The sequence below is a fragment of the Mesoplodon mirus genome (assembly GCF_964341445.2).
Source record: "Mesoplodon mirus genome assembly, chromosome: 14".
NCBI lineage: Eukaryota > Metazoa > Chordata > Mammalia > Artiodactyla > Ziphiidae > Mesoplodon > Mesoplodon mirus.
Genome location: NC_138990.1, coordinates 46,178,950 through 46,193,388, shown reverse-complemented (window position 1 = coordinate 46,193,388; position 14,439 = coordinate 46,178,950). Strand labels below are relative to the sequence as shown.

Below are 14,439 nucleotides of genomic sequence, written 5' to 3'. Positions count from 1 at the left end.
TTTTTGGCACGAGGGACCGGTTTCGTGGAAGACAATTTTTCCACGGACGGGGGTGGGATTGGGGGGCGGAGGGGAGGGCTCAGGCGGTAATGCAAGCGATGGGCAGCAGCAGATGAAGCTTTGCTCGCTCGCCCGCCCGCTGCTCACCTCCTGCTGTGCGGCCCAGTTCCTAACAGGCCGTGGACCGGTCTGCAGCCCAGGGGCTGGGGACTCCCGTTGATAAAGGCCCTTAGAAATTCCCGTCAGCAGGCCAGCAGTAGGTTGGCCAACTAGGATCTCAGTCTACTTTTTGTCTGCTTTCCTATGCTGGAAAGAGGGTGATGTTACAGAAAGTGCATTTAGATGGAAAAGACCTCTGAGGTGAAATTTAGGTTAAGACTTGAACAATGACATGAAGCCTGATGTACAAAAATTGGGGAAGACGACATTCCGGACAGAGGGAACAGTGAATGCAAAGGCCCTAAGATGGGAAGGAGTTTAGTAGGATTAAAGAGTTAGTGTGGCTAAGTGTAGTTGGGGAATGGCAGCGAACACGGACAGAGCAGAGGCAGATGAGGCTAAAAAGGTTAATAGAGTAGGCAGGCCTTGTAGGACAAGGTAAAGGGGATGACTTTTATTCTAAGTGCATTGGGAAATCACTAGGCTTTAAGCAAGTGAACGAGTTTACAGTATAAAAACTCACTACAGCAGTATGCGGCGTGTACCAAGCCAGTGAAAAGCAGAAGGAGTCCAGTTAGGAAGCTCTTGAAAAGGCAAGAGGTGATGACTGTTCGGAATGGAATGGCAAACATGGAGGTGAACAGAAGACATGGGGGGGAGCTGATTCTTAGTGTGAGGGGAAGAGGAAGCAGAAGTAAAATCCCTAAACTGTTCCTTCTGAAGAAGGAGGTGGGCAGAGTATTTTTTCTTTCTTGTTTGTGTAAACTTTTTCTTTCTGGCCACAACATGCGGCTTGCAGGATCTTTCTTCCCAGACCAGGGATTGAACCTATGCCCCCTGCAGTGGAAGCACGGAGTCTTAACCACTGGACCACCAGGGAAGTGTCTGAACTGATTTTTTAAATGAAGCATTTCAGACATAGCAAAAAATATAGAAAAGTATAACAAATTCACTATCCATTTGAAAAAATAAGAACTTACCATTCACTTGTCCCTCTGGATCCCAGAACCATTATCTAAAGTTGATGTTTATCACGCCTGTGCATGTTTTCCTGCTATCTTTTCTATATTTTATTAAAATATTTATAGGTACTATATTTATATAGTCTATATACTTTTATTTCTATATATCCATAAACGATAGAGCATTGTTTTTCCATGTTTTTAAACCTTCCACAGATGGGACTCTTGATGTATTCTATAACTTGCTTTTCCCAGACTTTATTTTGGAGCTGTATTCATGATGATACAAGAAGACCTGGTTCTTGGGATAGTGTTAAAGGGGTAAGGTTACCTGACTGAAATGGAAAATCCAGCCCGTCCTGCATGGTGCTGCAGAGGGGCAGCCCCATCCATCATCTCAGTTCACATCTGGTGGTATCACCCCCCCAACCAGACACTCCCCTAGCTGTCCCCATTGCCTTAGGAAGAAATCCACTACCTCGAGTGGCATGCAGAGACCCAGATCCTCTCCCCCAATGACTTACCCACTGAGTCACATAAAGGTTTTGTGTCTCTTGGTTGAATGAATCAGTTGTTTTAAAGAGATGTGAGGGAAAAAGTGCTTTAAAACCTGCTATTAAACAAATGCTAAGTTTTTTTTAAAGAAGACCTGGTTCTTTTGACAGCTGTATAGTATTCCTCAGGATGACTACCACAACTTACCCATTTTCTCTGGATAATGGACAAGTAGGTTATATAAGAGACTAGGCTCAGGAAGAGACCCAAGATTATATCATGACTCAAAGAAAAGACATTTATTTTTTGCTCATACAGTAGTCTCAGATAGATCATCCTGATTAGCAAATAGTCTTTCTTGGGTCATTCAGGGAATCGATATCTTCCATGTTATGGTCTACCATGCCCTAGAGCTGCCTTATCAACTGCATCTAGCCAGCAGAAGGGGAAAGAAAGCATGGAGGTACACTCGCTCTCTTAAAAGTCCTGGCATGGAATTGACACACATCACTTGCACTCACATTCCACCAGAGAGAAGTTAGTTAGCTACCCCATCACTACAGGGGAATTGGCTGGAGGGCTGGAAGTATAGTCTAGCCATTTCTCCTATAATCCTGTAACTCTGCAAGGTAAAGCCAATTTTGCTGGACAGCCAGTAGTCTCTGGTACAGGATGTTTCCAGTACATATTGGCAGTTAGACTGCAACATCATTCTTGTAGATGTCTAGTAGAACACCTGACCAGTAGTTCGTATAGCCGTAGGAGTGAAATTACTGAGTCTCAGGGCATATCTTCAATTTTAAGAGATCCTGCCAACTAGTTTTTAAATTGATTGTATCAATGTCCATTCCAAAGTGCAGGGAGTTCACATTGCTCCAAAATCTAGCTAGACCTGATACCGTTCAACTTCAATAAATATTATTCTAATGAATTTGGTTAAAAAACTTAAAGATTCAATTAATATATTTAGGATCATCTCTAGTGAGTCCTGCTGATCCCTGGCTCAGACAGGAAAAATAAAAGGATCACCTGCAAGGGCCCTGGATGAGACTGGACAAGTTTAATCTCAAACCAATTACAGGCACACATCTGCTATTGGGGGTTTGGGTGTAGACCACCACAATAAAGTAAATTTCACAATAAAGCAAGTCACATGAATTTTTCAGTTTCCCACTGCATATAAAAGGTATGTTTATATTATATTGTAGTCTATTTAAAGTGTGCAATACCATTATGTCTAAAACAACAATGTACATACTTTAATTAAAATCGGTATCTGTAAGGGGAAGAGCAATAAAGCAAGGTATGAGTGGATTCATTTGAACCAGCATATTTCAGGACCTAAAGAACTACTGACACAACCGTACGTGTTACTTCTTCCAAACTCATTCCCATCTCTAGTCGTTATCTTCCCCAGACACACTGTGTCAGCAAGGAGACAGGTAGCACGTTGGAGTCAATGAACAATGGAAAACATCATTCTAACACAGAGTCATTTATTTTTCTTGCCATTGCCAAACATTCCCCAAGTCTTACTCACCAGAAATTAACAGAGCTTCTCCATTTTCCTCCCTGACAATCCTCATGTACGGAAAGGGCTTTAAGGGAGCAACTGCCAATGACAATGTCGAGTGGACAGACCATGTCCTTCCCTTGTTGCGAAACTACCCGTTCTGGCAGTATCCCAATCAGGTTTCAATGCTCCCATGTTTGAAAGTGGTCTTCACAAAAGCCCACATTTTAAGGCTATATGGAGGAGCACAGAGAACAGAGTTAAAAGTGGTAACAGCCTTTCAGAATTTGAAAAGGCAGTATTGGTCCATATTAGGGTTAAGGGTCCCTGGCTTTTTATGCGGCGTAAGCCACAAAAACTGGCAAGAATACAGAAGACCAATATTTATGGAAAAGGGGAAGAGAAACCAGGAATACAACAACAGAGCTGCTCTAACCAATGCTCCAGGGAAAGCCAGCCTCAAAGAGAAACAGCCTAACAGATACTTTCAGGTAGGCATGAGGTTCAGAAAAAGAACTTTTCTTTCCAACTCCAGATAAATATCTACACCTGGTGTCAAAGTCTCAGGTCATAAAAGGGACAGAACACAACATCTAAAAAAGAAGGTAGAGGACAATATTCTCAGAAAATTCAAAGAGACAGACTTTGGCTAAAGGGAGATACGAGGACTTAGAGTGCAGACTAACAAGTCAGGTCAAGTCCAGGGGAGAAGGAATGTGCACCTTGGCTACCAATCTTCACAGGAGTACCAGCAATATTAGGGTTCTGTGTCAAACATCGGGAGCAAAAGGGTTTATTTCTCTCTCAATCCTCAAAACTTCAGGAGCAAGACAAGCTGTAGGAGGGCACTGGTCATAGCAACAGATGAGGCCTCACACCCAGGGAAGTTGAGGCGGTATTTATTTTTGCTGCTACTTTCTTCCTTCCAGTCATTTTAAGTGTGGGACACATTCCTCCTAGGGCTGCATTTCATGTGTGTGGGTCTAGTTACTTACTGCCACCTGGGACAAACAAAGCATTTCCTAGGAAAACCTGTGTCCGGAGGGTCTAGCTTTTTTATTCTAAATCTATTTTCTCACTTTCAATCCTAAAACCATATTGAGACAACAAACAGCCTCCATAAATTCTGTCACCCAGACGGGGGAACCTTATTAAAGGAGTGACAACAGTTCTAGGTTCTAGGCTTGTTATTATCACAAATACAAAATGATCCATCAGTATGGTTTTAAAAAGTTAGTTTGGAATTGTTTTCTAAGATGATGGAGTGACTACGAAATCAATGGAGCTTCCAAGAACGTTCTACACCCCAGTATGGAAAGGATAATCAAACAGGTTTCATAGTCTTGTACGGGGCAAGAAGGGCCTATAGTGGGCCTTAAGGGGGAGCTCTTTGGGCAAGATAAGAGAAAAATAGGAGGACTCCAATGAGAATAGCAGGAAAATCTACCAAAAAGGAGATGGGGGTGGGGGTGGTGGAGGGTCCACGTGAATCAATAGGGAAAACACTGAAATTTACACAGGAGGAAGGAGCTGAGAGTGCCACAGCCTTACACAAACAGCTGAAAGAGTAAATTTCTCTTCACTTGGCCCCCGTGACTCAGGCCTCTCCACACAGGTCCCTGTGACCACAGCATCCCATCCACTCTCCCAGGAGTGCTTTCACACTGACTGCCTATTTCTTTCCTCGTTTGTGATTCGTCTTTGGGGGCTTGACTTTCTGGAACTGTGTTGGCACTGGCTCCTGCTCTGGTTCTTTGCAGGACGTTGCCACGAGCAGTTCCTCATGACTCCTCCTCTGATCCTTCCCTACTCTAAGACTCAGCTCTGTCTCAGGAAGCTCCATGCCAGGCTGCTGCCGCCTTCTTAGAGACCTTCGGCTCCTGTGCTGCTGCCTCCGCTTTTCTTCTTCTTGCTGTCGCTGTTTTATCTTCATCAGCTTCTCAAAGCTTTTGGTCGTTGTTGGGTTTACAACAAACCAATCCTACAGGGGCAAAACAGAAACATCATCCAGTCAAAATACAGTGCACTAGGAAGTGGTATGGGAAGAGTTTTTTTAAAGGCGTGATTAGGACAGAACACAGTAAAGAAGAAACAGATATGGAACCAGAACTTAGAACTGTGTCTTTTAAACTGGAGAAATTCAGTACAGAGCAGTCATTACAAGCATTTCTTGTGTAAGACATGATTTCGGGTACTACAATAAGTGACCTAGGAAGTCTGATTACTTAGCATGATCCCACCCACTCCTCTCCTTTTAAAAATCTTCTCATGAGATGTAGAGCACTGAGCCATAGGAGATTTTTATTGCATGACAGTGTAGTGGTTAAGAGCATGAATTTTGCAGCCAGACCACCTGGGCGCAAATCCTAGCTCTGTTTCTAGCCATGTGACCATCAGAAAATTACTTAACCTCTCTGAGTCTCAGCTTAAAAAATTAAGGGTTAGGGACTTCCCTGGTGGCGCAGTGGTTAAGAATCCGCCTGCCAATGCAGGGGACATGGGTTCGAGCCTTGGTCCGGGAAGATCCCACATGCCGCGGAGCAACTAAGCCCGTGCACCACAACTACTGAGCCTGCAATCTAGAGCCTGTGAGCCACAACTACTGAGCCCGTGTGCCACAACTACTGAGCCCACATGCTGCAACTACTGAACCCCAGGAGCCTAGAGCCCATGCTCAACAAGAGAAGCCACCGCAATGAGAAGCCCGCATACAGCTCTCCGCAACAAGAGAAAGCCTGCGTGCAGCAACGAAGACTGAATGCAGCCAAAAAAATAAATATAATTTTTTTTAAAAGTGAGGCAGAAAGGGAGGAACAAGGTAAACGTGTTTAACACCACAGGATTTCATAAATACAGGCATAAATTATTGAACAAATACTTGGGAGCAAGTCTCAAACTAAGTGAAATGTGTTGGTTCCAACTTTTGAAACAGAAACTGGAGAAACAAGTGAACTATACAAAGGCCAGATTTTGTCAGGAGATAATTATCTTTCAAATACTTCCCAAAGCATAAAAAGGTAATATTATTAAAAAAAACAAACTGCCTTCCTGAAGAAATCTCAGATATGGAAAGGGATTCCCAAAGCTTCAACCAGTAAAGCAACAGGAACCACAATGGATGACGCTAACTAAAGCCCACACTGCTAAGAACTATTGCATCTGAGGGCAGAGGACAGCCGCAGGCGCTTGCTATTTTTCCCCACCAGGCAACAACGGTACCTGCAGTAACATATTCCAAGAGCATATGCACACTCCACTCCCTGAGCTTCTGCAAGAGGGTATTTAGTTACATAGTAGACAATTTCTCTGTTCACCTGGACTCCCAAAAACTTTCCCCAAGAGAAAACTTATGACCTTCTGAACTTAAAGCATTTTTAACAGAATTTTTTAATTTTGAAAATTTACAAACTTTCCAGAAAAGTTACAGTAGTTCAGTGAACACCTAGATTGACCACTGTTAATCTCTCTTCCCCTCCGTCTCTCCCTTCTTCCCTCCCTCCCTCCCTCCCTTCCTCTAAACCATTCACAATTTAGCTACAGACATGATACTTCATCCCTAAAAACATCATCATGTATCTGCCTAAGAACAAGCGCATTCCCCTGCATAACTACAATACAATTATCACACTTTGGAATATTAACATTGACACATTACTATTACTTAGTAGTACAGCCAGTATTCAAATTGCCTCAATTGTCTCAATAACATCTTTTACATTGTTTCTATATGGTATTTCAACAATATTCAAAACAGGTTGCTCAAAGATGTTGGAATACCAGAAAACAGGAGCATAGACATTGCTGTGAAACAAGAATTCCAAAGGTGTAAATGCAGCCTGGTTCCCAAATGTCTGATTTAATTGGACTTAAGATAATTAGAAGAGTCAGGGATGCTCACACCCACAGTGATTTTTTTTTTTTTTTTTTTTGAGGTACGCGGGCCTCTCACTGCTGCGGCCTCTCCCGCTGCGGAGCACAGGCCCCGGACGCGCAGGCCCAGCGGCCATGGCCCATGGGCCCAGCCGCTCCGCGGCATGCGGGATCCCCCCGGACCAGGGCACGAACCCGTGTCCTCTGCATCGGCAGGCGGACCCCCAACCACCGCGCCACCAGGGAATCCCACCCACAGTGATTTTAAATGCTTTCACAGAAAAATACTATTACAGGTCTAATTTTAGGAAGGTTTCTTTTTTTTTTTTTTTTGTGGTATGTGGGCCTCTCACTGTTGTGGCCTCTCCCGTTGCAGAGCACAGGCTCCGGACGCGCAGGCTCAGCGGCCATGGCTCACGGGCCCAGCCGCTCCGCGGCATGTGGGATCTTCCCGGACCGGGGCACGAACCCGCATCCCCTGCATCAGCAGGCGGACTCTCAACCACTGCGCCACCAAGGAAGCCCTAGGAAGTTTTTAAACTCTAATGTAGACCCTTTAGTCTCTCTGACAGTCTTAGCCTATAATAACAGGCACAAAATTCACATCCCTTGTGGCATATTCATGGGGTCCACAAGATTATAAAAACACTGTGGGAAAGGAGAAACCTCACCTCAGCATGGACAGAGTTGATGTGATACTTGACACCACTCTCTGACACAAATTCTTTTTGACATAGAAGACACCTGTATTTTCCAGCCACAAAGGTTCCCTATTTTCAAGAAAGAAAGAAAGAAAGAGAGAGAGAGAAGGGTAAATTCAGGAACACATACCTGGGCAACGGGTAGGGACTGTCAGAGATGAAAAGAGGAGATACTACTTCAGCAAAGAGGGAAGAAAATCCGAGACATCACTATATTTAGGAAAACAAGTTTGGGCATACTATCACCATAATACATCTATCCTAACGTAATTCTATACCAAACACTGACCCCACTGACCCTCCCCAACACAACCTGAAGTTCCCCTAATTTTATTATGTAACATGTCACATTTTTCTATCTTCCCTTATGTCTTCCACTTCACTTCCAGGTTCTCTTGGTTCCTCCCCTCAAATGATCAAACTCCTTAACTTCAATGAGGCACCAATGTGCAATTCTTCCCACTAGAATCAATCCACTGCTGCAGAGTGTCTTAGGAATCCAGAATTAGAAGAGTACCCTCCATAAGATCTAGCTGAATGACTCAGAAACTAGGATCAAGATGACAAACTCCTAAGCATTCCTGGACAGATCTGGTTTGGATGTCTCCAACTCCCTTGTTGCCTTGATTGAGACTTCTCTCCGCTCCTGAAGCTTCGGGTTTCCATGGTGCTTATTTTGTTTGAGGAGATACTTCTGAATGGGAATGGAAAGTGGCAGCAATCCCCATGACTGGTAGGTTGCAGGGCACCGGGGTCAACATGGAGAAGATTCAGTGAGGTGAATGGCTGTTAGCCTAACACCCAGGGATCGCACCTCCCATCCCCAGAAGCCAGAATAGTTCAGATGGGTTTGAGGATCTTCACCAATCCAGATAAGCACAATGTAAGTTGATTCTAGGAAGTTGAAGGCCCAATAACACAGGGCATGCCCAGTGTGGTAGACGCTCAGGTGGAAGAAGTTAAATCCCTGGTAGGGACTCAGAACTATATATTTTTCTCCAAATTTTTTCACTGATATGACTTATGGCTATTTTGGCCCATTCTGCATCTTGGACATACCCTGCCATCCCACCCAATTAACAGACTGAGGATCTTTGGGACAAAAAAACCCCAAAACTAAACTAAACCAGCCTTTGAAGATAATAGCAAACAGGACAACTAGCTGTTCACCGAATCTGAATTCTCTTCCATGTCAGACTATTTTAGAGGTCATGTTAAGATAAATAGTTCAGAACATTACAAACCAATGTACAAGAGCCCAGGTGAGCTTTAAGGCCAGATACACTACTGTAGACAGCCTCACAGCCCTGAAAAAAAGAAAAAGAAATCATGTGAAGACTACACCAAACAGCATCCTTTTCTTAGCAATCTGGCCATTTACACTAACCCACTGTACCCTTGCCGGGGGGAGGGAGGGGGAGAAGAAGCCCAATAAATTGCACCACAAACCACACAGAAAAATATGTAAGCCAAAGAACAAAAAGAAAACCAAGGAAAGGTAAAAGAAAAAGAGGTAAAAAAGTTGTTTAAAAAAGCTTAAAACACTCTGTTCCCTAGTACTTTTCTGATACTTACAAAAATACAAAAAATTGTATGCTCAAATTTTTCCAAAAATCAGCTTTCTTTAGTGCAAATGTGTCTCTTACTTCTTATATATCTACTCCTCCCCAAAGTACTGCATATACAGCTGTAGTAGATTAATGATGGCTGGAAATTCTCTGCCACTCTTCCCATCAAGAAGTGAGTCATTTATCCTCCCTTTGAAACTGGATAAGTCCTATGATTTTTTTGACCAACAGAATGCTATGGAAATGAGGCTGAACAAATTCTGAAGCTAGGCCTAAGAGATCTGAGCTGTTGCTTTTATGTTCTTGGAATACTCTGTCTGAGAATTCAGTCACCATGTACCCCACTGGTAACCCAACTACCATGCAAGAGAGAGAGGCCATATGGACAATCAATCTCCCAGCTGAAGTAGCTGCTTAGAAGCCACCTGACATTCAGGCCCCATCAGAGCTTCCAGCAGAATGCAACCCATGAATGATTCCAGCTGGTGCCATATACAACTGCCCTCTAAGCCTTAACAGAATTGTTGATTTACAGAATCGTTAACAAAGTAATTGATGTTTTAAGCCTCTAAAGTTCAGGTGTTTTGTCACAAAGGAATAAATAACTGAAACAACAGCAGATGCTTGATCAACATTTAGTGAATAAATGAATGAGAAAGAACCACCTGGTTAGGACACTGAATGCGATGATACTTCTTGATATCTGACTTCCATTTGTGTAGTACTTCCTGGCTGAAGGTCGGCAGCCCAGGACGAGTATATTTTAACTACAAGACAAGAAACATTTTATCGGAGGAATCCAACTTTCAACCAAAATACCCCAAAAGTAACAGAATTACATAACTCTTCAGGTTCATATAATTCTAGAGTTGCAGAAGTATATTTTCATACACAAAAATGATAATATGTAAGATCCTTTAAAGTTCCTGAAACACGTAAGTATAATGGCCTATTGTTCTGTCTTAAAATAGTTTGATTTTTAACAGAGGACAGGAGACTTTCAGATATAACATTTCATCTAAAGTTGAAAAAAAAGGCTAGTGACAGAGCATTATACAGTTAAAATATTTGTTACAAAAGAGAAAGCAATATAAAATTTCCCTCTGTATATATAATATATATATAATATGTATATATTATACTCAAGAAACATATATATATTACATATTCAATAGAAATATATGGATATGGGTCAAAGCCTATAAATCAAAATGTTAACAGTGGTATTCTCTGGGTGCTAGAATTTTGAGTAATTTTCATTTTTTTCCTGCTTATCTGCATTTATCATTTTTCTTCAATGACATCATGTTAATTTTTGATATTTTAAAAATTCTAACACAAAAAAATTAAGGTTCAACCTGAAAGAATGTGAGAAAACTCAAGGAATAGAACATCTATTCTTTGCTTATACTGCAAAAGTAGAATTATTCCTAGCACTTCCTCTCACATGCTTTGACACCAGTTAGTCTCTTCTTACAACTATAACTAGTTTCCAGAAGAGTTAACGCCTGTAGAGACAGTTCTTGCAAAGTTCACCATTGGTAATACACAGTCCTCCTGCTTGAAAAATGGAAGCATCTGAAAGGAAACTGATTCTCTGAGACAGAAGAACAGATCCAAGCCCACAGAGGTTAATGGAGGAAGTAAGAAAGGTAACCTAAAGAACCTTTGGTAAATTACAGTACAAAACTGATTTTATTTATAAGCATTTCCTCTTTCTTAGTCATTTTAATAGTATTAATTCTTCCAGTCCATGAGCATGGTATATCTTTCCATTTGTTTCTGTTGTCTGCAATTTCTTTCATCAGTGTCTTACAGTTTTCTAAGTATAGGTCTTTTACCTCCTTTGTGAGATTTATTCCTAGGTATTTCATTCTTTTTGATGCAACTGTTAATGGGATTGTTTTCTTAATTCTGATTTCTGCTAGCTTGTTTTTAGTGTATAGAAACACAACAGATTTCTGTGTATTAAGTTTGTACCCTGCAACTTTCCTGAATTCATTGATCAGTTCTAATAGCTTTTTGTGGTATCCTTTGGATTTTCTCTATATTGTATTATGTCATCTGCAAACAGTGACAATTTTACTTCTTTCCAATTTGGATGCCATTGATTTTATTTTCTTGTCTGATTGCTGTTGCTAGGACTTCCAGTACCAGTGGGCATCCTTAACTTCTTGATCTTAGAAGAAATGCTTTTAGCTTTTTACTACTGAGTAGGATGTTACTGGCAGGTTTGTAACAGATGGCCTTTATTATGTTGACGTATGTTCCCTCTGTAACCACTTCGTTGAGAATTTTTATCATAGATGGATTGCATTTTGTCAAAAGTTTTTCTTTATCTATTCAGATAACCACATACTTCCCATTCTTTAGTTTGTTAATGTGGTATATCACACTGATTGATTTGTGGATACTGAACCATCATTGCATCCCTGGGATAAATCCCACATGATCATGGTGTATGATCCTTTTCATGTATTGTTGAATTAGATTTGCTAATACTTTGTTGAGGATCTTGCTTTATGTTCATCAGTGATACTGACCTGTAATTTTCTTTTTTTGTGGTGTCTTTGTCAGGTTTTGGTATCAGGGTGATGCTGGCTTCATAGAATGAGTTCAGAAATGTTCCTTCCTCTTCAATTTTTTGAAACAGTTTGAGAAGGACCAGTGTTCACTCTTCTTTATATGTTTTATAGAATTGACCTATGAAGCCATCTGGTCCTGAACTTCTGTTTGTAGAGAGCTTTTAAATTACTGATTCAATTTGGTCTGCTCATATTTTCTATTTCTTCCTGATTCAGTCTTGGGAGATTGGATGTTTCTAGGAATTTATCCATTTCTTCTAGGTTGTCCTTTTTATCGGCATATACTGTAATTATTCATAGTAGTCTCTTATGATCATTTGTATTTCTGTGTTGTTAGTGGTAACTTTTCCTTTTTCGTTTTTGATTTTATTTGGTCACTCTCTTTTTTCTTGATGAGTGTGGCTAAAGGTTTATCAATTTTTTTTAACTTTTCATAGAACCAGCTTTTAGTTTCATTGATGTTTCCTTTTTATTTATTTTAGTGTCTATTTCATTTACTTCTGCTCTTGATTTTTATTCTTTCTTTCCTTCTACCAACTTTGGGTTTTGTTTGTTCTTCTTTTTCTAGTTCCTTTAGGTATAAGGTTAGGTTGTTTATTTGGGATTTTTCTTGTTTCCTGAGGTAGGCTTGTATCATTAGAATCTAGCAGTTCCCTCTAAGAACTGCTTTTGCTGCACCCCATAGATTTTGAATTGTTGTGTTTCCATTTTCATTCATCTCCAGATATTTTTCAGTTTCCTCTGATTTCTTTAGTGACCCACTGGTTGCTGAGTAGCATATTGCTTAGCCTCCATGTGTCATATCCTTTTGGTTGGAAAAGATGCTTGATATGATTTCAATCTTCTTGAGACTGGTTTTGTGGCCTAGCATGTGATCTATCCTGGAGAATGTTCCATGTGCACTTGATAATAATGTGTATTCTGCTTTTGGATGGAATGTTATATATATAAAACATATAAAGTCCATCTGGTCTAATGTGTCATTTAATACCAGTGTTTCCTTATTGACTTTCTGTCTGGATGACCTATTGATGTAAATGGGGTGTTAAAGTCCCATACTAATATTGTGTTACTGTCGATTTCTCCCCCTCCCCCCCCCTTTTTTTTTTCCATACCATGCGGCATGTCGGATCTTAGTTTCCCAACCAGGGATTGAACCCACATCCCCTGCACTGGGAGTGCGGAGTCTTAACCACTGGACCACCTGGGAAGTCCCTCTCCCTTTTTGTTTGTTAACATTTGCTTTATGTATTTAGGAGCTCCTACGTTGAGTGTATATATATTTACAACTGTTATATCTTCTTTTTGGATTGATCCCTTTATCATTATACAATGTCCTTTATCTCGTTATGGTCTTTAAGATCTATTTTATCTGATATAAATATTGCTACCCCACCTCTTTTTGTTTCCATTTGCATGGAATACCTTTCTTCACCCCCTCACTTTCAGTCAGATCTGAAGTGAGTCTCTTTTAGACAGCATGTATACATGTTTTGTTTTCGTATCCATTCAGCTACTCTATGTCTTTTGATTGGAGTACTTAGTCCATTTACATCTAATTATTGATATATATGTACTTATGGTCATTTAGGTAACTGTTCTCTGGGTATTTGTTACTCTTTTTTGTTCCTTTTTCTTCTTTTGCTCTCTTTCCTTGTAATTTGATAACTATCTTTAGTGATAGTTTTGGACTCCTTTCTCTTTTTTCTATTGTAGATTTTTGGTTTGTGGTTACCATGAGGTTTACATACAGCAACCCATACATATATATTTTTCTTTTAAGTTGATGTTCTCTTAAGTTTGAAGGCATTCTAACAACCATGAATTTTTACTCTCTCCCTCAAATGTTTTTGACATATTTCACATCTTTTTGTTTTGTATATCCCTTATGCACATAGATGATTTTACTAGTTTATCTTTTAACCTTCCTTCTAGCTTTATAAGTGGTTGATTTCCTATTTTTACTGTATATTTGCCTTTACCAAAGAGATTTTTTCCTTTTGTAATTTTCATATTTCTAGGTGTGGTCTTCTCTTTTCCGATTAGAGAAGTCACTTTAACATTTCTTATAAAGCTGGTTTAGTGGTGCTGAACTCTTGTAGCTTTTACTTATCTGTCAAACCTTTTAACTCTCCTTCAAATCTGAATGATAGCTTTACTGGGAAGAGTACTTGACTGTAGGTTTTTTCCTTTCATCACTTTAAATATATTGTGCCACCCCCTTCTGGCCTGCAGTTTCAGCTGAAAAGTCAGTTGATAGTCTTGTGGGAGTTCTCTTGTACGTATCTAGTTGCTTTGTTGCTTTTAAGATCTTCTGTCTTTAATTTTTTCCATTTTAATTACAATGTGTCTTGGTGCAGACCTCTTTGGGTTTGTCTTGTTTGGAACTCTTTGTGCTTCCTAGACCTGGATATGTGTTTCCTTCCCCAAGTTAGGGAAGTTTTCAGCTATTATTTTTTCAAATAAATTCTCTGCCCCCTTTTCTCTCTCTTCCCCTTCTGGGACCCCTATAATGTGAATGTCAGTTCCCATAAACTATCTTCATTTCTTAAAATTCCTTTTTCTTTTTTCTACTCAGCTTGGGTG

At 40.5% G+C, this 14,439-nt stretch overlaps 1 protein-coding gene across 4 annotated transcripts in view; it reads right to left on the bottom strand.

Moving 5' to 3' along the window:
• Positions 1-3,092: 3,092 nt before the first annotated feature.
• ZNF512 (zinc finger protein 512) overlaps positions 3,093-14,439 on the bottom strand; it is a 35,249-nt gene continuing 23,902 nt past the window's right edge. For all 4 annotated transcript variants that reach the window (XM_082642574.1, XM_082642572.1, XM_082642571.1 and 1 more), the window contains 4 exons: positions 9,934-10,035; positions 8,945-9,007; positions 7,671-7,769; positions 3,093-5,110 (listed from right to left, as the gene is read on the bottom strand). In XM_082642574.1, the coding sequence (XP_082498700.1) occupies positions 4,802-5,110; positions 7,671-7,769; positions 8,945-9,007; positions 9,934-10,035 (573 nt within the window). In that variant the 3' untranslated portion in view covers positions 3,093-4,801. The remainder of the gene's footprint in view (positions 5,111-7,670; positions 7,770-8,944; positions 9,008-9,933; positions 10,036-14,439) is intronic.